Genomic DNA, 21,520 nt, shown 5'->3' with positions numbered 1-21,520 from the left:
GCTGACTCGTCCACCATATTTTTTAAACCAGGGAATTTATGTAAACTGCAGCTGAACTGAAATAAGCAGGTTTAAATTTTACAAGTAGCTGTTTGTTCAGCACCTTCAGTTTTTCTGCTTTCATTTTTTTATGCTTACATGCTTAAGAAATGCGAATTAAGAGCGAAATGTTCACAACACAATAGACGACTCTGAAAGCCACAAGTTCACTTTATTTTGATGTTTCAAACGTCATTACACCAGAGATGCGCTTGACCTTAGTTTGCCTAATGAAGGTATTGTAGTATTTCTTCTGTTAGCTCTGAGTCTGTAAGTGTGTATGTGTTTAATCTGAAGCAGAGGAAGCCCATATGTTGGAAAATCATGGGCCAAAGTGTAAGTAGGAGGGAATTGAGGGATGCATCCTATTGGCTATTGGAGGAGGATGGGATTTTGTAGAGAAAAAAAAAGTACATGCAAAACTTGATTTACTCTAGTTTAGAGACATCTGCTAGATTCAAAGAGCTATGGCAACCCAAACCAAGGTGAACCAATCAAATCTAAACTACACGGATCTAAAAATATATATATATATGTCTTATTTTCAGCTGTTCCTATGTTTGTGCTTTCCCCCCCCCCCTCTTTAGCCTGTTCTTCATGGATACTTCAGAAGCTCCTGCTCGTGGAGGGTCCGGATTGGTAAGTCATGCCTTAAAACTACTCAGCTTTTTTCTTTTATAGATCATTGTTATGATAACAAGATGATATTAAACTTTTGTGCACAGCTTTTGCTCTTAAGGGCATTGAATATGACCAGGTTGCAGTCAATCTAATCAAAGATGGAGGTCAGCAGGTACGGTAAACATTCACTATTTCCTGGTGGATGGGTGGATGGATGGATGGATGGATTGATGGATGGATCTAAATGTGCAGATATAAATGGAAGACTTCTTCCTTTTTGTCAACAAAATACGATTTGATTATGTAATTTTCAAAGCTTAGAAATGTAGTATATTCCATGACATGACCAAAGAGTCTGGATCTTAATATGATTGGTTTTCTTTGACAAATTTAATAAAATCCTTTATAATAAGGCTCAGTCCAGCAGAACTGATCCACCTATTAAATGTTACTTTCTTTCTTTGAAGCCAGACATGGTCCAACTTGGAAGCAGACTTTTTCAGTTCATTGTTTCATCTTGTTTTGCCTTTTGTAATAACTTAAAAAATATTTTGTAAAAAAAACATTTAACCAATATTTGAGCTTAACTGTTGGCAAATCTTTGTCCACCTCAGCTTACAGAGCAATACAAAACATTGAACCCCATGCAGCAAGTTCCTGCAGTGGAAATTGATGGCATCACTCTGTCTCAGTCGGTAGGTTTCAGCCCTCTATTCATATCAACCTACAAGTATTTACAGTGTATTGCAAATGTATTCACACCCTTTGATTTTTTTATTTTATACATTTACAGCCACAAATTTCTGTGCAATTTTATGTGGTAAAACAGTATATAAATTTAAAGATCAAGGAAAAGTTAAGATTTTAGAGTTTCTTTTACAAAGAAGAATACGAAGAGTGAGGTATGCATTTTTATTTATGGATTAAGAGTCATCTTTAACTGCAGTTGCAATATGAAGTGTTTTTTAAACCAGTGTTCCACATTTAGAGACTAAAGATTTTGCATTTTTAGATATTTTTTAAAATAGCTCTACCTAAGACAGAAAGGCACATGTGAAGATTGTTTTTCAAGACTTGTCAGACTCTAAATTCAATTTAGGGTTGAACTTGTACTAGGCCATTATAAGACATAAATATGCATTAATCTGAACCAGTCCATTGTAACGCTGGTTCAGGGTTGTTTCCCTGCTGGAAGATGAACCTCTGCTCCAATATCAAATCTTATTTAAACTCATTTGCTTGTGTATTTGTGGAGTGGAGAAAAGAATAGATTCTCAAATATTTTCTCAAATAAATCCTGATTAATCTTGTGTGGTGTGTTTCAAATAAAATGATTGCAGCATCACGGTGGGACAAGTTGTCAACAGGATCAGAAGCCAGAGAATTGTTTTATGTTTTCAACACTAAATCCCAATAAAATACATTTGAAAAAGTTGAAGGGGTGTGAATACTTTTTAAAGTACATATTTATAATACTGAACACACTTGGTTTGTTCCTGTAGCTTGCAGTGATCCAGTATATTGACGAGACCAGACCAGGACCTCGTCTTCTTCCTGCAGACCCGAAAGCACGTGCCCAGGTCCGCATGATTAGTGACCTCATCGCCTCTGGGATACAGCCTCTTCAGGTAGCTATAAAAGAAAGATTTCTGTTCTTTGAATGTCCTAAAAGAAAATTAGAGCAACGTTTTATGCATTTCAGAATTTATCTGTACTCCAGAAGATCGGAGCTGAAAAGTTACTGTGGGCACAACACTTCATCAATCGTGGTTTTCAAGGTTTGTGGAAGATTTTCAGTATCATTGACTAATAAAAAAATTCCAAATTATTTTTAATTGGGGTTTATTTGAGTTTTTTTTTATTTCCTACAGCTTTAGAACCAATTCTGAAGCAAACTGCAGGGAAATACTGTGTAGGCGATGAGGTAAGAATATGATTGCCAAATCAAAAGTGAAAAAAAGATTAAATACAGCCAATAATTTACATTTTATCACTTTCATTTTAGATTTCCATGGCAGATATTTGTTTAACCCCACAAGTCTACAATGCAGAGAGGCGAGTATTTCAACATTTCACCAGTCACATTTAGATGGTCTGCTTTTTTTGTGAAGAATGAACATAAAGCAAGAAGGAAATTGATGATTATTACATTCCCTGATCAGGTTAAAAGCTGGGTTAGCTTGTTAAACAATATTGCGAGCTTTGAACATCTTGCAAGGTATTGCTCAATCATTGGAAAATGGACATAATTTTGCACATAGTAATCAAAAAAATCCTTGCAAGTTTGTAAATTAAACAGGACGAAATTAATAATTTAACAAAGGACTTGCACTACTCACAAAATGAACTTATGAACGCACATGTCCAACCATGCAACGTTTCTGTACTTCTTCCATAACTTGCTGTTCAACAATAACAGCAAAATTCACAAAAGGTGTTTGATCCGTTAATCTACCTATACATTTCATGGTACAATCAAATGTTGAAACAGTCATGCTGTTCAGATGTTGCCATGAGACCAAGATAATGCCAAACCACTGATAAACAGGACCTCACCACTGCAAAGCTTCACACAGGATGTTCTTACATTGCTCAATGCCAGCTTTTTGCAACAGAAATGGAGAACGTTTTAGTCTCAGAAAAGCATAACAGCACTTTGCATCATTAGAGAACGGTTGCTGGATACTAGTTTACCTCAAATCGAGCGACCGACGCCTTCCTGAAGTCCATAGAATCCATTGAATGCTTCTGGTTAAATGTCCTACTTCATAATATAATATCCTTGTAGTGTGAGCTTTCTACCTTTACATAAATTTCCCCTGAAAGCTGAACTTTGTGAGTAATGAATGTCCAGTCCCTGCTGAACACAAACATTTAATTCAATAAAAATGACGAGTTTTTTAATTTCTGCAGGTTTAAAGTGGACGTAGGCCAGTATCCAACCATCAAAAGGCTGAATGAGACCTTGGTTGAGATTGAAGCTTTCAAACTGAGCCATCCATCTCGCCAACCAGACACGCCTGCTGATCTTCAAGCATGAAATTATGACAGTGGGGCATTGTTAAATAAAGTACTTTAAACAAATGTTTTTATTTAATCAGCATTAAACAATGAAACTCTTAAACTATTCCACAGCATTGTGTAAAAATGTTTTACCAACACACAATAACACACAGATTTGTAATGTCCAAAACATGCAAATTAAAGATTTGTTATGCAAAGTGCAAAACTTCAGGTATTAGTGCATACATCTCATTACTGGTACACAATTTGAGGTCACATTATGAATGATTTCAAACCAGAATAAAGCAAAATAAACCACTTTTCTTTCACATCAGTTGTCTGCGACTGCATGGATCTAATCATTTGTCAGTGATTTCCAGGCGAAACTTTTGTGTGTCGTCATAGAAGGAACCAGAGCAGTCAGACCCACCAAAGACCAGCACTGTGCACTTGATATTTCTGTTTTCACCTTGTTCAGTTTGTAAATTTATCATGCTGTGTCCTGCATGTGGTTTAGAGCAAAGCAGTGGACATGCCACTGAGCTCCACATGCAGGTGTCTAAACATGGGGAAACAAAGCAGAAAAGTTTTCTTATTGAACAAATGACTACAAATTAGCATCATTTTATTTTCCTACAAAGGCTTTCACATTGTAAAGTATCAGCACTCACCAGTATTGAAGACATGCACATCCTGCAGAGCTCCAATTGCACTGCAGCCTCCACTGATCAAAATCCTGTTATCCAACACTGGAGCTGCTGCATGAAACCTGATCATTTACATGCAAGAGGGTTTGAGCTGCATCTTCAACCATTTTATTTACAGCTTGGTTTGATGGGATGATTTAAGACACCAAAAATATATATATTCTGGAAGCAGATGGCTTCATCGATGACATTTATCAAGGTCGATTTGTTCTGTACTCACCCTCGAGGCAATGGTGGCATGTTTCCACATTTCACAGCTGTGTACTCCATCAGTCCTTCACTCAGAGAGAAAACACAAACATCAGAGCCTACTGGGGCTCAAAGTTGTTACTGACTGCATTGAAGCAGGCTGCTTACCCAGATCTAAAACGTGAAGATCATTTAAGTAGGCAGCAGTCATTTGTCCTCCAAAAATGAACAGTTTATGTCCAAGAAGCGTAGCCGAGTGCCTGAACATTAAGTCCTGGGTTAGTATTGCAAAATATTTTAAACAATTAATCAAAATTATTCTATTTTACAAAGCAGACCGACCCAAAGCGAGGCAGAGGCTTGTCTCCCTCCACAATGGGCTGGTACCAGAGCTCATATTCTGGGCTGAAGATGTAGAGAGTGTTGCTGCATTTATCTCCCAGTCCATTGCTTGGCTGAACTCCTCCGAAGACAAAAAGCTCTTTCTGGTAGAAAACTGCTGAATGGTATGATAAAGCTGGCACTTTCCCTTTTGCCTTGGAAAAAAAATTTATAAAAATAAAAAAGTGTACTTCTGTAAGGGACTACATTTTAATAATCACATACAGTCAATACTATTACTGGAGAAATTTGTAACCACAATTTTTTAGGAAATATTTTACACATTTAATTTTTTGCAGAAATAAAAATACTGTTGATATGAAACCTAAACACAGTAAAGATATTAAGACTGATCAAGTACAGGATATAACTACACAATCATCTGAAAAAAAACATTGAATTACATATTTTTATACATCTAATAACGTAAATGAATTATTAAAGCACAGTTTGGCCTGGCTGATTTAATATATACAACTTCTTTAAAGATTTTTCAGCACAAAGATGTTTAACAGAAAGCTACAATGAGAAATTTTCAATGCGAGTACAAACAAAACTGGAAGGCATTAAAAATAGACAAAAGTCAAAGCATCCAATACCAAAACCGCCAAGCAGCATTAATGTTTTAGGATGACTGGTTTTTTTTTATGACACCAACTTTCAAGATATAAAATGTTAAGTGGATAAAAACGTATATTGTTTTTCTCAAATGTCTGTACTAAATAATACACCTGAATGGGCTTCGTCCAGGCGTGGTGATTCTCGAACAAACCTACAGTGACAAGCCTCCACTTCCAGGTCAGAGTATTAAGGATGTACAGCTCGCTGTAGCGCTGACTCTCCCTCAGGCCACCGTACACAAAGACTGCCTTAGAGTCTGGGTCAAAGGTCGCTGTGTGTCCTCGGGCACATGGAGGCACTGGTCCAGAAGCAGAAGAGTTCATTGGGAACCAGAAGTCACTGTCTGAACAGATGTAAACAAAATGCCAAATTAAAAACAAAGAACCCTTCAGGAACGTCTGATTTAGCAAAATGTATCGTTCTGACATATTTTGTAGGCATACTAAATTAATGCAGCATCTTGCACATCACAAGAACAGATTCTATGTATTCTGTTGAGAGTTTATGTGATAGATCAACACAAAGATGCCCATTACTGAAGAGAAAAACAGGTTTTCTTTTTAAATAAAAAAAATCTAAAACGTATTATTTGCATTTATAGTTAGCCCCCTTAACTCTGATACCCATAATTGAAATCCAGAAGCTACGAAAGATTTGACACAAGTTGCAGGACAACCCCACATATACAGCTAGAGCTATGATGGATAAAAGCATATTCATGTTTGAGAATGGCCAATTCAAAGTACAGAAATATATCAAACTTAAGTCTTGGAAATTGATCTGCAGATACCCCTTTGTTCAGCCAAAATTACTTAATTTTGCAAAATATGAGTGGCCATATTAATAATCTCCAGATGAGCCCGTTGCTCATAATCAGATGACAAATTACAACGAGCTCAATAATTTCCATTCTGATGGGGGTTTTTTTGTTGGTTTTTTTTGAAGAGCAATTTTATTTGCCGTACAGAAAAAAAAAAATCTAATCCATTTTATTTTCTGTTATTTTCATTTTATTTATTGTTCTTGGATATTTTAAATTCCAAAACCAATAAATATACAAAATACTCATTTTGGATTTTGGAAATGTCTCCCAGTTCCAGTATGGAAAGTTCTTTACAAAATTAAAAAGTTTATTGGCCTTTCAGAAGGTGTTTTTCCATTATTATGCAAGATATTACTTGAAAATTATCTCAAAACAAGAATATTATAGTTTTTAGCAGCAATTAAGCAACATCTGTTATTGTGACAGGCTTATTTGTAGATGTGAAAAGCTAGAAATGAGTAAGAGGAAATACCCCAAAAGGCTGCAGCTTTAACTGCATTGAATGGTGACTGTGCAAATTATTGACTCTGAGAGCCGAATTTAAAACATAATAACCTTTTTTTAATTAAAGCTCGTCAGCATCCTTCCAACTCCCCATAATGCACTATCTGGTGTTGTTCTATCATATCTAAACCATGTACTTTGCAGTTTGTAGTTGTAACATTAAAAAATATGAATAATTTTTCAAGTTGCTGCATATCAGCAAACTCCACTGACCCAACTCAAGCTTCCACAGCGAGTCCTCACAGTAGTTCTGATCCGAAGTTTCCCCTCCAATGAGGACAGCCGTATCTGGGTCACTCAGACACAGAGTGTGGCTCCAGCGCTTTGATGGACATGCTGAAACTAATCACAGCTTCCATGAACACAGTTTCTGTGCACACAGTTGTGACTTCACAGGTAAGGTTTGTTATTCTCACCTTCCCTGCTTTTGTTTTTAATGTCCTCAGTTATTTTCTCACGGATGCTAATGCTACACACTTTCCTCCTGTTGGAAGTGGAAGTTTTGTCCGTGTCCTCTGTGAGACTGTCTGTTTCATCTGAGCTCCACGTCTGGCGGGCTCTCTGATTAACGACAGTACGCCTAGGTGTCTTATCCTTTCCGTTGCACAGAGCACATTCCAGACATTACATTTATTTGGATATTAACAGTAATAAACACCAACACACTTACCAAAGGCCGAGCTGCAGGGCAAGGAAAGTCACTGGTCTCAACTTTAATCACTGGAAACTTAAAGTAGCTAACACTGTGGCTCATGTGTGAGGATTCTGAGATTATCTGCAAAGATTTTGGATGAGATTAACAACTGCAACACATTTATAATAAAGACAGTAGGGCTGGGCAATTAATTTAATTTTTGAACATTTAATATTTAGATTATCTGGATTTATTTTCCCCACCAACACACTCAAGTTTCTGTAGTTCAGAGTGGTGTCAGCACACCAAGGGCAGCCATCTTGTTTGACAAGCTTTTTTGCAATTAAAAAATAAACTTTTTAAAACTAATAATTTTAATATTTTTTTCTGGTAAAATTGCCTTTTTCTTTACCATTGCAATGTTCTTCTGGACTTCATACTCAAATTCACAACTCCCAGAAGCGATGATTGAGATAAAAGCCACTTTTTGAAAAGAAAAAAAATAATAAGATAAAATAAAAAATGTCATTAAAAACAGATTCACACCTGGTCTGACTAAAATCTGATTTTATTTTTAAACCATAATCACCCACCTCTGAAAGAGAGGTAAAGTTGTCTCACCATTTCAGTTTCAAGAGTTTCCTGTATTGAGCTGGAGAGATCAGCCACACTGCATTGTTCTGAGATCAGGCGTTTCCTCTGGGCCAAAGGGGAGCTGCTGACACTGAAGTTATCCTGTGGCAAGAGAAACAACACACAATCACCCCTTCTCAACATTAAACCCCCACAATCTGATCTACAGTGTCAGTCTTCACTTTGTGTTCTTGGCATTCTCAGGAATTGAAATGTTTATCCATTCCTGTATTAGTTTTGTATTTTTTCTTGGTACTTTTTTTTATTATTATTGTAGGATTAAAAGTGACCAAAACAAATCAGAATAAAATTCTGACCCATCTTCTGATTATTTAAAGTCAAGGGTGTGTTGTTTTGTTATTTTAAACAAACTTTACAACTTCCACATTTTGGGCAGGAAATTTGTATCAGGTCTATATTGTAGAATCAACAAATTACATAAATGGTCCAACAACATGAAGTAGGCTAAATGAAAATAATAAAAAAAAACATCATTCCTTCAATCAAAAGAGAAAATAAAAGAATATGACAAAGTCTTGCCGTTTGGAAAGAATTACAAAGCCATTAATGAGGCTTTGGGACTCCAAATGATGGCTTGAAACATTTGTACAGCTTTCCCGTGCAAGTTTTATTCAAATCTATGCTTCACTTGGTTCTAAATGTGCCAGAAATATTTGCCTAAGTATAAATGAAATCCCACACTGCTTTACTGATAAATGAGGCTCTCCTACCTCTCTGCAGGCCTTCAGCACAATCTTCCCATACACTCCTCTCCTGCCTCTCTCTTCAGCCACTGTGATGATGTCATCACTCCAGTCACCTTCCCAGGTCAAACACCTGAGTGAGGAAAGGAGACGTACTGAGCATTTCCACCCCAGAAACCATTAATTTCATCTTTTCATCCACTGTACTTTATCTGTGAGGACAGAGTCCCTATGTTCTGTGGCTGGACGTCCTCACTGACCACCACCTCCGCAGACAATGTTGTGTCTTTGCACGACCAGTCTCCAAAACCGAAGATGACCAGCTGTTTGGGGAGAGGCAGCGGGACATGGACTTGGAAGCGCCTTCTGTTAGCTTTGCTGCGGATACGCACACATTGAATTTGAATGCTTGACAGGTAAAACCTCCCAGTGCTAGCTTAAAAAACGAAATACATACCAACTAAACTGTCGAGGAGCGTCACGCAGGGACCAAACAACATAAAAATTCAGTTTCCCCATTTTGCCTGGACGTTATTAAAGTTTAAACAGCGGAGGTGAAACTGGAGGCTGCGCCGCTGCGGCGTCTAGAGAAGAAACGCACGTGGGACTGAAGATCAATCAATCCAAAGTCAGTCCGCGGGCGAAGATTGTTTATATAATAGTTTTCCAATGCTGATGGAGAAGCAATAGACAAAATCACCCTTAATCACGTCGCATAATCGCACGTGAATCGTAGAGCAAAATAAGTAAGAAAAAAAGGTTAAAAACAATATGTAAAAGAAGCTCGAAAATGAATTGAATTTTGGAAAAAGAACAAAATCTTAACATTTTATAACCTAGTAAAGGGAAAATGCAACCAAGTCAATAAATAAAACAGACAATGGTTATTTATTTATATATATAATCTACAAGTTTTAGATTATATAAGATCCACTACATTTATTGAAATGTTGACTGAGATTCTGCTAAATATGAGTGAAAGTATGAAAATTATGTTAAAATAGTTTAGAAAGACAATAGTTAAAATAGTTTCTCTCTGTTAACTTTAAGTTAACAGATAGAAAAAAACTCTTGATGAATATTAAGAAATATTACCACAAGAAATATATTTTTATCCAGTGTAGAACAACCAGTTAAATACTCCAGATCACCCTAAAAATAATATCAGACACAGATAACCAGAGTAAATACAAAATGCAGTTTTAAAATAATTATTTTATTTATTAAGAGAAAAACATATTTCCAAACAAACATGACACTCTTTCTAAAATGCAATAGTTCCTACTATAAACTGTCAACAACTGTCACCAGCCTGTTTACGGTCATTCTGCACCATCTCAATAAACTTTTTCTAGGGTACACCAAACATTTCAACAGAGATGGACCAGCTGTTCTTTGGATAATTGTCTTGCTCCAAAACCTAAGAGCACGTCACTGCTTGTGTTTTTCATCTGTTTTTTTAATTTCTTCTAATCAGGGAGAATATTTAGCCTACTTCATGCTGTCCATCCATCCATCCATCCATTTTCTTTACACCCTTCTTCCCTAATGGGGTCGGGAGGGTTGCTGGTGCCTATCTCCAGCTGCGTCCTGGGCGAGAGGCGGGGTACACCCTGGACAGGTCGCCAGTCTGTCGCAGTTCATGCTGTCCAAGATGTATTATTTAAGTGATCTGATTCGATTAGTCAAGCTGGCTAGTAAAATTGAACTAGAAAATGTGGTTAATCACAGTTAATCTATAACAGGGATATATTAGTTTAGGTAATTTGTTTCCTTTTAATAAGTAAAATCATAATTTTAAAACTGAATTTTGTATTTACTCAAACTGTCTTTGCTGTTAGAAAACCTAATAATTTGAAACATTAAATGTGACGAGAAAAAGCAACTGATAAAAACCTGGAAAGCAAATATATTTTCATTTTCTATCATGTTCAAGAAGTTGAGGATGTTCTTTTTCTACGTCACTGCTTTGAACCATGTCAAAACACTGTGAAAACAGGCTTTCATAATGCAGCATACTCTAGCTTTCTCCCATTCATCAAAATATTTTGCAGAGGAGTTTCACCACACAAAGGGAACTAAAACATTGTTGTCTTACTGCCTTTTAGAAGCTACGTTACTGTAGGACTGTGGCTGGCCTACCGGGAGCTCTTAAAATAAAACCAGGTTACATCAGCACCTCTGTAACAATTACATCAATCCCCTAATGCTGCAATTTAATAGAAACACCAGGGAACATACTGAGGTACCTGCTAATCCTGGCTCTGCTGTGAGACTGGTATAAAATGCAGCAAACTAAGCAAGTGTATTTACAGGGTAATCGTTTTGGAACCTACACCTACTTTAATATCTCCCCTTCCATCCAATTAATGACACAGACAACTAGACAATCTTCTCTTTATTGTGGAATATAAATTTCAGGAACAAACAGTGAAGGTATGGGACAGCAAACAGCTTGAAAACAATTGCTTTACATTGCATATGACATTAGCAGCCAAATCTGTGACTTCTTTGGAAATATGCACACGTGTGGAAGTGATAAAGTGTCAGCTTTACAAGAAAAAGGTGATCCAACACAAAGAACATAAAAAAAATAAGCACAATGATCTTCACTAAAAACACATGTGGATGAAACGCTGCAACTGGCCTCTACGTTTAAAACAGCTAATTAAAACACTGGCAAAGCAAAGGTAAATATTGGATCTAGAGCGTTATTTGATGAGGGCTTTTATATGCGCCATAAAAACTGTCACTCTCATACGACAACCTAAAATCTTCCTTCAACACACCCACTGAACCAGTAGAGAACGTATATTAAGTCCTGAATTTTCACATGATTAGATTCAACAATAACAAAAATAAGTTACACAACAAAGCTGAATGATTATCACAACAAACAACAATGCAATACAGAAAAAAGAAAAAAAAAGGTGCATATATACAGACGCATACGTGAAAATAATTTCTTCAGAGCACTGCTGATTAAGGACGTGGCCTAGAGAAACACACTGTGCAGGTTCTCCCTGATTGCTGCTACCATAGAAATGTAACAGGTAAAGACAATATTCGGTTTATGACGGGCACTTGACCAAACAGCACAGAGGGGATATGGCACATGACAAACGCAAGGCTTCTCTGATTATATTCAAACAGGACAATGACACACATTTAACCTGACAAGCAAATATAAAATTGATGTGCTTGCATTTATTTCTTAAATTATATATCTTTGTTTATTCCATGACTGAAATTAAAGAAAATAGTTCATTGTTCTTAGGAGTAATATTCAGTAACTTATACATTCATGAGCAACAGAACTGGCGTCTCAGGCACTGTAATACACCCTATAGTAGAGAGTTTTGTTCCTCCAAAGGGAGTAGGAGTTGTCAAACTTTAGGAGGTACGTGCCTTCACCTGGGAAGTCGTGGCTCCCGCCCTGGACGGAGAGATGGCTGTCCTGGCGGTACACAGGCAGTATTTCAGCCAGGTTCGAGTTGGTCTGGCTTTTGGAGCCTTTCTCGACGTCATCGTTGCTGAGAGGCCCTGCCACACGTAAATCAAAATGTCAACATGCTGCCTCACACTTGGGCAACAGCTTATTGCCAGTATCGACAATGTAAAAAAAAAAGAAAGAAAAAAAAAAAAACACAAACCTTTGTTTCAAGATTAATAAGAATTTCTCTAATACACTTTCTGATGATATAGAAAGGTACCGCTGTTGCTGAGCACCGACAGAAGGTTTCTACATGTTTTCCTTGCTCACAAAGAATATATATCATGGCGTTTTAAATATTTCTGACTGGAAAAAAGTCATAGTCATAGCATGGAAACAAAAGCTTGTTTTGGATATAAAATTGGAAACGACACCCTGACAAAATCCGTAACTATCAGCCTCTTACCCGTTACACTAAAAACAAAATCCAGAAAGTGAACCTTTTTAAATGATTTGCAAAGTAACACTACTTAGCTGAAAATTTCTAAATTTACTGTTTATTATAGATTTTTTGCCAAAGTCTGTACTTCAACATAAAAACAATAATAAACACATGTCATCACAAAAACATTATTCTAACTTCAAAATCTGATGATTCATTCTTTTCACAAGAGTTGGAATAATTTTTCATATTTCAAAGTTATTAAAGCCGTCAGATATTTTTGTAAAATACTGCAATCATAATATCAGTTACAATCGGTGTCGTGTAATTTTTGGACAGAAAGAAAAGCTTTTCACATGACAAACCTAAGTTGGAGAGTGAAAAACTCTGACAAAATCTGTAACTATCAGCAAATTTTTTATATTTTATGCAGAAATTAGCAACTGCTTTTCACCTTCAAAACAAAGAGTGAATGCTTGTGTGTATGCACTAACGGAGGCAGCACAGGCATAGTTCAGATGCTGCAAACCACAAAGTCTTTGCACTTAAGCTACACAATAATACTTTCAGCTTTGCTTCAAATCTAAGAGTATCAACAGAGGATTAATAAGCTAACCATCTCAACCACTAAATTAAACAGGGTTTTTTAATTTGGCTTTCTTGATGTTTGTTTTGCGCCCTGGTTTTATTGTTAATGTGCTGGAGAAGGTGCAGCTGCATTCAGTCTCTTCTAATTTTCCTCTCAGTCCATCAAACAGGCAAGCATAGCTGAATAATAGCACAGATGTATTTAAAAAACGCAGTGGAACATTTTGCTAGCTAATTTGCCTCAACATCATTAGGGTTTTACGGAACACTAATCCTGTAGTGCTTTAAAAGTATTCGCAATTACCAACATGGCTTAAAAGTTTTAATCAAAACTTTGGATGCTAATTGCTGAATAACATGACCTACATTTATTTCTTCAACTTTATTTAATGATAAATGGATGAGAACTGGTAGGAAATGTGAGCTCAGCTCAGAATGCTTTAGAGAGGAATCATGAACATAAATTAGTTTGTTTTAATGTGGCTGTACTGAGCTTCCAGTGCTGGTCGCAATAAATTCTCTAACTCTTCTGTGTCTCATCTATTGTTAGAAGGCTTGAACAACAGATGATTCTCAAACTTGTAATAGCAATGAAAGTTGCGGCTTTATATATTTAATGCTACGTTATCCCATAGAAACAAATAGATGTAGACTTTTGGGTGCAAGCTCACCTTCTAGCTCTTCCTCTTCGTCTTCGTCATCGCTCGACTCGCTGATGTGCACCGTGATGGACCTGCTCGTCACAGGGGTCCAGTCAAAATATATGCCAAAGCCAATGTCAAAACCATCTGTGGCAAACTCCCAGCACACTTTTTTGGCCTCGGGGACGGTGGGGACGTGGACCGTCATGATGTCTCCTCGGTACACTGTCACAACGCTGTCCTTCTCAGTTCGAAGCTTTGCCTTCAGCTCCTTCACTGCAGCAGATGTCCAAGTTGTTGGAGGCGGCAGAGTTGGCATCTGGGTTGCCTCTGGGAGGAGAAGAAACATCAGTTTCAGGAGAGCAAATTTGGTGTTTTTAAAGCATTTGGCTCACTATGCATTGCCCATTTAGAGACATTCATTATTAAAACGAAACAAATTACTCTAGGAAGAAGTACCATATATTCAGTAGCAGTGAGGTGTTTAAAATTATAATCAAAAGAACCATAAAAGTTGCTAAAGGAGACAGTATTTTTGGGGGGGAAAGCATAAATCCAGTTACTACTTTTCTATTGTTGTGCTTTTCAACTAATTTTGGTTGTCATATAGGGAGAATGCTAAGGAGATGGATGAATTGATTTGGAATCAATTTCAGCATATACAAGAACACTCTTCAGTGTGGATGTTATAACAGAGGGAAAAAGAGATAACATTTAGCAATTTTCTTTCTCAGTAAGAGTTTTAAATTCAGGTAGGGAAGAATAGACAGATTCTATGATGTGTCAGTAGGTCTGTCACAATAACAAATTTAGCTAGACAATAAATTGTCCCAAAAATTATTGCAATTAACAATAATATTGTCATTTTGATACCATTTTTAATTAATATAATGGTGCCATTAATGGAAGTATGACCTCTCAAAGATCAAAAAACATTTAACACTGAAAATGGAAGACATTTCAAATATCCAAAATAAATAAACTAAACAACTGAAACAATAATTAAAATTGATTCTGAAGTTTCTGTAACCAAAATTACATTAAAATAAATTAGCAATCATTCAGCTTAAATGGGCAAAAGTGGCATTTGGGTCTTTTGTAAAACTAACCACTTCATATTGGGTGTCAAATGTTTGCACTGACACTGCATTAGACATTTTTCAAAATGTCTAAGTTTCAACAATATTACAGGAAAGCATCTTTTTAATGATTGTTGTCCAAATGGAAATTTTAATTTATAATGTAATTAATTGATTTATTGCTTATTGTGACAGGCTTATTTGACGCAATATCTTTGAGGTTCAGTTAGATTGCAAGAGAGAGAGAGCAGGACTTATAGTGCACAACAAGAAGACTGAATGATTTACATTATTTTTTTAATAGATGCAATAACAAATGCATATTTTATCAATTTATTATACAAAGAATGTCCACAAAAAGCACTGAAAGTGCGAGCTATTTCTGTTAAACCCATTTCTCTTGTCATTGCGTTTTTATATAATTTCCCATGGCATCCTATATAAGAAAATGTATATGTCCACTGTTCGTAAAAGTTTTGTGTTTCTCTTTAATTTAAAACCAAAATAGAAATAGAATGGTGCTTAGCTTGAACTTTAAAATTGCAACAAATTCCCTAAAGAATAATTTAAATGCTATCTTGCAGCCCTAAGCAACTTTTATTTTAGCTGGACTGAGGGCAAAAATGGCTCTCTAGAAAGTCAAGGTTGAAAATCTTAGGGAGAAACTGGTATTAGCAGGTTAAAGCTTTACAAAAAGCAGATTGGAAATCAGTTCTGTAATAAACAAGGCGTCACCCATGTCAGCATACTCAGCAGGTTCTCACCTTTGATTTCAGCAGAGAGCTGACAGGTCCCAGCACAGTTGTTCTCCTCGCCTCCTTCCCCCAGGGCCAGCTCTGCAGGAGCCTCTTCATTACCCTGAAAGTGCACGTGCATATGGCACATTATAGCAAAAATAAATAACATACAACTTCCAGATTACTGTTACTTTTTGAGAGCTCTGCAGCATGCCTTAGCCAAATCCTCCTCGGTCTCATTCATGTTGCCTTGTTTGCTGGATTGGGTGAAGCTCTCCGTCAGGTTTGTACTCTGCAGACTGGAGTAAAGAGATATACAGTAAGAAGAAGGGTAAAAAGACGACCGAGTCAACGATGAAAACACATGAGCAGCTCTGAGCAACAGGTTACCTGCCCGGCGGTTCGCTGTCGCAATGATGGGAGGTAACTCCGGGGAAGGATGAAAAGGACAAGGATGACAGCCGAGACTGGAGCTCAGATGTAGCTTCTAATCTCGCCATGGCTGTCATGACAAGACAAATACCTCTGACTGCGGGGCTGGAAGAGAGGAGAGACCGCCCCTCGGAGCCAGCACAGGGAGGAGGGAGAGACAAGTTAGCCTATTTACACAGACTGGAACCAAAGCAAACAGAAATCAATCTACTAACCACAACTAAAGCGAATAGTAATCTTTCTACGTATCGGTTCAGGCTTCCCTTTACTTGTTTGCTCTTCCTTTAGCTTACATCTGGCTAGCCGTTAGCTACACAGAGGGCAGTGAAAGTGAAGCCGACCTTTTCTTACCACAACGTAAGACTGACAGTCCGATATAATGTACTCAATCCAGCTCAGGCCATTAAAAATGTATCTCCATATCCCCTTCAATCATGTGACGACCACACACACAGCGGTGCTTCTTCTTCTCAGGGAAAAAAAACCGACGCGAATTTCTGACTTCCGTCTTTTTCCGAGCGTTGACGGAAATATACGAATATATAGACGAAGAAGCGATGACTCTTCTGCTGCAGCAGATAGGAAATTGCAGAAGTGGATGGAAACTAGCTACATTTACGTGAGTAACTTTTTAAGAGTAGTTTTACTGTATTGTAATTTTTACTTTTTTATCTCTATATGCTACTCTTGAGTAAGATCTTTGGATACTCAGCAAGAAGCTTCACTGACTGAAGAACAAACGTGTTTTTAACAAAAAATGCACAAGACAGAAAATTGTGTTGGAAAAGGGGTTTCTTCTATTTATTTATTTTTATTTTGTAATCGTATTATGTAACTTTTTTCATTTTAGTTTAAAAAAAATACCAGCATTTGCACAAAAAATTTAGTCTGTCTGATAATATCATTTATAAATATTAAATCAGATGTTGATACGAGTAAATCAAAATCTATTAAGTTACTTTTCTGCCAAATATTTTACTCCTACTTGAGTAATTTCCTGGACGGCAACTTATCACTTTATACTTGAGTAAGCCTCCTATTTACTCACCTCTGGAAACACGTTGCTCATGGTAACAAAAAGGAAATCTGACATTTTTTGTAGAAAAGCTGAAAATACAGCTTCAAAAGCCAGAAGCATTTTACACTGAGTGGCAGAAAATTATTTAGTGATTTTAGGGATAAATTTTAACACTTTTTTTGTTATGGTGAATACTGATAGCTAATGCAAAATATTTACAGAGGTGGGTAGAGTACCCAAAAAATTTTGGTTTCAATATTATTGTTCTTCATTCATTTAAGTTATTAATGATAAGAAGAGTATCTATTACTGAACTAATAGTAGCAATATTTAATAATAATTTTATTCATGTAAAAGTAAAGATCATGATGCAATAAAACTACTCCTAAAAGTATTTTTTTCCCAAAATGTTAATGTAAATGTAACTCAGCAGTAACTATCCACCACTCGATCAATTTAAAAGAAAATTACTTTGTTCTTTTAATCAAATGATTAATTTGACATAAAGCATCTTTAACAGCTTTATGTTGCAAGTGAAATATGTATTTTATACCTTGAATAAAAAAAAAGAAAAGCAAAAATTTTGTGTTCTGTACAGTTTTTACGTTTTAAACATCTACAAAAATTGCACATCTTTGTCAGTAATTTTTGTTGCTGATGGTCACAGTGGTTAGAAATTACCTTGTCCTAAACTTTAATTCTAAATATATGGAAATGAATGAGAACAAATTTACTGGAATTCCAAAATTTCAATCCACACAAACATTCTGCAAAGATATTAGGGTACAAATGCAGCAAGACACAACAAGACAAGCGCTATTATTGACAGTGAATGGCTTAAAAATAAAGGAAATGCTGGCTGTGACATAATGAAAAAGGAATAATAAGCACAAGCAAAAATCATTATAAAAGTACAAATATGGCATATAAAATCAGTCGTAGTTTTTACATTCTGGTATTACCACTAAAATAAGAACTGTTGCATATATTTAAAAAAAATAAATTTAGTGATGCTTTGTTTAAGAAAAAAAATCATCCTTTATATCTTTAAGACATATCACATAATTTGCTATATGCTATTTAATTTTATAACAACACTCATTGGGACAAATTAAATACCAGAAAAAGCTACATCAAGTCTTACAAAATGCAATAAGAAAATGTTATTCTAAACTATGTGTTAGATATTGACATGTTCTCCATGTTGAGATGTAATGCTGTCATTTTATTGTGCTTTTCAGGTATGATTTGTATATTGTATAGATGTTTTCTTGAACTGGTTTGCTGTTCATTACAAAGTGCAGCAGTGGTGTCTTCTTGGTTTGGGCGTCAACGAGAGAAATCCAGGGAAAAGACCTTTGTTGAGGAAAGAAAAAGATATTCCCCTTTGTTAATTAGTTTCTACTTTTTATATTTCTTTGTACTGTAATTATTCATGTAGCAAAAGGTTAAATGCATTACCGCATCCTTAACTAACTCACTCATTTGGATGGAGAAAAGATGTGGAAGCGATGAAACTCTCTACATTTAAAGGCTCGTTGTTCATGCAACTCTCTGCAAATATGCTGTTAATTAGAAAAAGAGTCTCACTGGATCCCAGACAGATGTTGGTGCAGATGTTTAACAGGCTGTACAACACTCCACATACCCAATTCAGGCCTAGAGTGATGCCACCTGCAGTTTAAAATCGCCATAATTTAGTAGAAAAACAACTTTATGAAAATTAATATTCAACTTCGAAGAGTTCTCACCGACCTTTCATAGCTAAAGGACATGATGCCTCAATCAGTGATGGATCTGACAAAGCTTCGGCCACACAGGAGTAGGACAGCCACAGGTCTGAGGTGTCGCACACTTCCACCTGATACTGTGGTTTCAGAACAAAGCTGTGGCCAAGACGTTCAGCTAAACTGAGATTTAAAAAAATTAAGAGTGAGAGATTAATTACGTTTGCATCAAAACAGCAAGTTGCCAGCCTGAGTAGGTGCTGGTGTACCGGTTGACAGGCACAGCTGTGATGAAACTGTAGACAAGGCAGTGCTTTTGCAGATGAGAATGAAGATCAGCACAGATTCTGTCAAGGTGAGAAGGCAAACAGCAGAGGAACAAAACATCCGCCCAGGCTGCCAGACAACGATTGTTAAAGAAGCACTCGACTCCTGGCGGGACACGCTCCTCTGAAACACACACATTTGTTACACTGCTGGTAGAAAAAGAAGTGAGCCGAATCTGTAGTGAAATGTATAAGTGGTTTGCTGGATTATTTACTATTTTGCCCTTCAAACAATTTTGTATCACTACAACTTTTTTTATCCTTTAGCACGTCAGAACCATAAATTTGTATTTTATATGATTATGTGTACCCACCAGCTCACCTCAGTCAGATTTGAAGGAGAGCATGTGTGAACAAGAAAAGTCACATCATAATATTATGCTGCCAAAACCATTAAGCAATTAGTGGCACGATAAAATAAACTAAATAAAAAAAACTGTTTGCATGAAAACTAACATAACCACAGACTTTATCGTGAAAAGGCTTCGGTCATTAGTGTAAAATACCCCAATTTTTTGAAGGACCGTTTTGTTTATAAAGACTTTAGTGTAATTTTTATGGGTTGTCTGTTTAATTATTATGGATATTTAAAATATCTTCTAGTTCCAGTATTAAATGTTCCTTGGAAATTAAGCTTATTTATCTTTGAGAGGGTTTACTTGCATTGTTATGCCATTATCATTATGTAATTTGAAAATGGTCTCAAACAACAAAGTAATTGTTTAATTGCAATAAACAATTTTGACAATTTAGCACCCAGCAATATTATCTGCTATTGTGACATCAAGTTGAGACCATTTTGAAGCACAATTCTTTTAACATCCTGAGACTTGCTGCTATTTTAAAGAAGATTAAATCAACTTTAGTGATCATCTGGGTAACTGTAGTGTTGAAGGAGAGAGACATTTGGGTTAAGAAATGTATGTTGTTTAAACACAAATACAAAAAGAGGCATATATGCAGTTATGGGTCATATTTTCTTCCATCCTTGTTTTTCAGGCTAAATTGGTCAAGAATAAAAGGTGAAGTCATTCATTTTTGCAGAAAGAACAGATTTACTTTGGAGTCACTCTACCTGCTGGGTTTCTCGTGGAGATCTTAATCTGTGTGGGTCTGATGGAGGTCTTTTTAAGCAGGCAGAGTAGCAGCTGTTTCCCCAGGTAACCCAGACCAAGTATCCCCACAGAGAGTTCACTACGCCTTTTTGATGCATATAACTCCTTGGCAGCAGTCCTCCTTTTTAAGATACATCTGGAAACATCACAGCAACCTTATTGTTCATGTGAAGCACAAACTTAAGTTTGGTCAGAGTTTTCGCTAAAATCAGCCCGTCTCACTTTAGACATAAACACCTATAGTACATCTTGGGATCCGTTGTGGTAAAATTGTATTAATTTAGGGTAAAACAAAAATGTTTCCGGTAACATCACATAAGGCCAAACACAACTGATCATATTTCTTTTGACTTCATCTAGTAAAGCTTCAGAAAAAGGCAGAGACACTATATATAAAGAAACCTGGTGATACAAACACAATGATAATTATTATTTCATAAATAATTCCTATCGCGTAGATTTCTGAATGGGGTTTGTCCTCAAATCAACTTAACGACTTCAGTTGATGTCCAAATCTGCTAGTGTTTACTTTTCTTGTCACTGATTACTAATGCTAGCTAACCTGAATGATTCTGGTGCTTTAAAAAAACTTTAAAACTAAGCTGAAGTCCATACTTCTTATCCGCCTGTGATAAATTTAAGCTGTATATTTAACATTTTCATACATTAACGACTAGACACGGTTTAAGTAGGACTTACTTTAATGAGTGCACCAACTTGCATACAAAAACTGCGTGCGCGCACCCGCAAAACGTCAGTCCGGCGTAGCGCGCACGAAGGTAAATTAGCTTCTTCTCATCAACAGTCAGTTCTGCCTCAAGCGACAAAATAGTCAAACCAGAACAAATGTCCGTCATACCCTGTAAGTTTGATGTGGGGCTGTTAACAGGGTTGACTTGTCTACAAAAAAAGCGGAATTGTGTTGTCATAGTAACACCAACTTCGGATTTGAAGGCGTTCTCCCACATTTTTTACACCACCAACAACCGTCAACTATACGTGGTCAATTTGAATGAGTTTAGACGAAGATAAGTATTATACCTTTAATACTTACACTTTTTTAAAATCAATTGTAAGCCTGTGAAAAACGACGAGCAGTGACGTAAAGGCGTGATGGAGATAT

At 36.4% G+C, this 21,520-nt stretch overlaps 4 protein-coding genes across 12 annotated transcripts; 1 reads left to right on the top strand and 3 right to left on the bottom strand.

Annotated features, from left to right (window-relative positions):
- The first annotated feature begins 5 nt into the window (after positions 1-5).
- gstz1 (glutathione S-transferase zeta 1) lies at positions 6-3,992 on the top strand. Of its 2 annotated transcripts, none has more exons than XM_044143327.1 (9): positions 6-275; positions 627-678; positions 765-832; positions 1,275-1,355; positions 2,163-2,288; positions 2,363-2,438; positions 2,532-2,584; positions 2,666-2,715; positions 3,574-3,992. In XM_044143327.1, exons 1-9 carry the CDS (start codon positions 246-248, stop codon positions 3,698-3,700), a joined length of 663 nt encoding a protein of 220 aa, XP_043999262.1. In that variant the 5' UTR covers positions 6-245; the 3' UTR covers positions 3,701-3,992. The 2 variants fall into 2 exon arrangements, with proteins under 2 accessions (XP_043999262.1, XP_043999263.1); XM_044143328.1 differs by lacking the exon at positions 6-275 and adding an exon at positions 291-524.
- zgc:163014 (uncharacterized protein LOC100038766 homolog) lies at positions 3,727-9,493 on the bottom strand. 3 transcript variants are annotated; one of them, XM_044143325.1, is made up of 13 exons: positions 9,317-9,493; positions 9,067-9,237; positions 8,887-8,992; positions 8,144-8,257; positions 7,559-7,663; positions 7,305-7,449; positions 7,102-7,230; positions 5,672-5,859; positions 4,902-5,095; positions 4,728-4,819; positions 4,591-4,645; positions 4,335-4,432; positions 3,727-4,222 (listed from the first exon to the last, which is right to left on the bottom strand). In XM_044143325.1, the coding sequence occupies exons 1-13, from the start codon at positions 9,376-9,378 to the stop codon at positions 4,023-4,025; spliced, it is 1,659 nt and encodes a 552-aa protein (XP_043999260.1). In that variant the 5' UTR covers positions 9,379-9,493; the 3' UTR covers positions 3,727-4,022. The 3 variants fall into 3 exon arrangements, with proteins under 3 accessions (XP_043999260.1, XP_043999258.1, XP_043999259.1); XM_044143323.1 differs by having other exon boundaries at positions 5,672-5,904; positions 9,317-9,491; XM_044143324.1 differs by having other exon boundaries at positions 5,717-5,904; positions 9,317-9,491.
- A 1,749-nt stretch (positions 9,494-11,242) lies between these two features.
- Positions 11,243-16,739, bottom strand: tmed8 (transmembrane p24 trafficking protein 8). Of its 4 annotated transcripts, none has more exons than XM_044143320.1 (6): positions 16,553-16,739; positions 16,170-16,316; positions 15,994-16,078; positions 15,807-15,900; positions 13,994-14,293; positions 11,243-12,402 (listed from the first exon to the last, which is right to left on the bottom strand). In XM_044143320.1, exons 2-6 carry the CDS (start codon positions 16,286-16,288, stop codon positions 12,185-12,187), a joined length of 816 nt encoding a protein of 271 aa, XP_043999255.1. In that variant the 5' UTR covers positions 16,289-16,316; positions 16,553-16,739; the 3' UTR covers positions 11,243-12,184. The 4 variants fall into 4 exon arrangements, with proteins under 4 accessions (XP_043999255.1, XP_043999256.1, XP_043999254.1 ...); XM_044143321.1 differs by having other exon boundaries at positions 16,170-16,347; positions 16,563-16,739; XM_044143319.1 differs by having other exon boundaries at positions 16,170-16,339; positions 16,563-16,739.
- A 1,224-nt stretch (positions 16,740-17,963) lies between these two features.
- Positions 17,964-21,431, bottom strand: noxred1 (NADP-dependent oxidoreductase domain containing 1). 3 transcript variants are annotated; one of them, XR_006373229.1, is made up of 7 exons: positions 21,097-21,430; positions 20,358-20,533; positions 19,226-19,406; positions 18,985-19,139; positions 18,878-18,903; positions 18,711-18,783; positions 18,449-18,585 (listed from the first exon to the last, which is right to left on the bottom strand). XR_006373229.1 is itself a non-coding variant. In XM_044143316.1 (7 exons), the coding sequence occupies exons 1-6, from the start codon at positions 21,363-21,365 to the stop codon at positions 18,711-18,713; spliced, it is 891 nt and encodes a 296-aa protein (XP_043999251.1). In that variant the 5' UTR covers positions 21,366-21,431; the 3' UTR covers positions 18,449-18,585. The 3 variants fall into 3 exon arrangements, 2 of the variants coding, with proteins under 2 accessions (XP_043999250.1, XP_043999251.1); XM_044143316.1 differs by having other exon boundaries at positions 18,711-18,794; positions 21,097-21,431; XM_044143315.1 differs by having other exon boundaries at positions 17,964-18,585; positions 18,711-18,903; positions 21,097-21,431.
- Positions 21,432-21,520: the final 89 nt, after the last annotated feature.

This window comes from Gambusia affinis, linkage group LG16 (genome assembly GCF_019740435.1).
Source record: "Gambusia affinis linkage group LG16, SWU_Gaff_1.0, whole genome shotgun sequence".
NCBI classification, from domain to species: Eukaryota; Metazoa; Chordata; class Actinopteri; order Cyprinodontiformes; family Poeciliidae; genus Gambusia; species Gambusia affinis.
The sequence above is the reverse complement of the archived record's forward strand: the minus strand, read 5'-3'. Positions and strand labels throughout refer to the sequence as shown.

Coding starts and splice junctions, on each gene's coding strand:
- gstz1 (XM_044143327.1), top strand. CDS start 246: ATGCGCTTGACCTTAGTTTGCCTAATGAAG. Junction 276..626: donor CCTTAGTTTGCCTAATGAAG/GTATTGTAGTAT, acceptor CCCCCTCTTTAG/CCTGTTCTTCATGGATACTT. Junction 2,716..3,573: donor CAAGTCTACAATGCAGAGAG/GCGAGTATTTCA, acceptor TAATTTCTGCAG/GTTTAAAGTGGACGTAGGCC.
- zgc:163014 (XM_044143323.1), bottom strand. CDS start 9,378: ATGGGGAAACTGAATTTTTATGTTGTTTGGTCCCTGCGTGACGCTCCT. Junction 5,905..7,101: donor GCTGTGGAAGCTTGAGTTGG/GTCAGTGGAGTT, acceptor ACATCTGTTCAG/ACAGTGACTTCTGGTTCCCA. Junction 4,223..4,334: donor TGTGCATGTCTTCAATACTG/GTGAGTGCTGAT, acceptor CCCCATGTTTAG/ACACCTGCATGTGGAGCTCA.
- tmed8 (XM_044143320.1), bottom strand. CDS start 16,288: ATGACAGCCATGGCGAGATTAGAAGCTACATCTGAGCTCCAGTCTCGG. Junction 16,079..16,169: donor GACAGCGAACCGCCGGGCAG/GTAACCTGTTGC, acceptor TCTTTACTCCAG/TCTGCAGAGTACAAACCTGA. Junction 14,294..15,806: donor GCTCTCTGCTGAAATCAAAG/GTGAGAACCTGC, acceptor TTCTCCTCCCAG/AGGCAACCCAGATGCCAACT.
- noxred1 (XM_044143315.1), bottom strand. CDS start 21,365: ATGTGGGAGAACGCCTTCAAATCCGAAGTTGGTGTTACTATGACAACA. Junction 20,534..21,096: donor AAGTTGGTGCACTCATTAAA/GTAAGTCCTACT, acceptor TGATGTTTCCAG/ATGTATCTTAAAAAGGAGGA. Junction 18,586..18,710: donor TCTTTTCTCCATCCAAATGA/GTGAGTTAGTTA, acceptor TCCTCAACAAAG/GTCTTTTCCCTGGATTTCTC.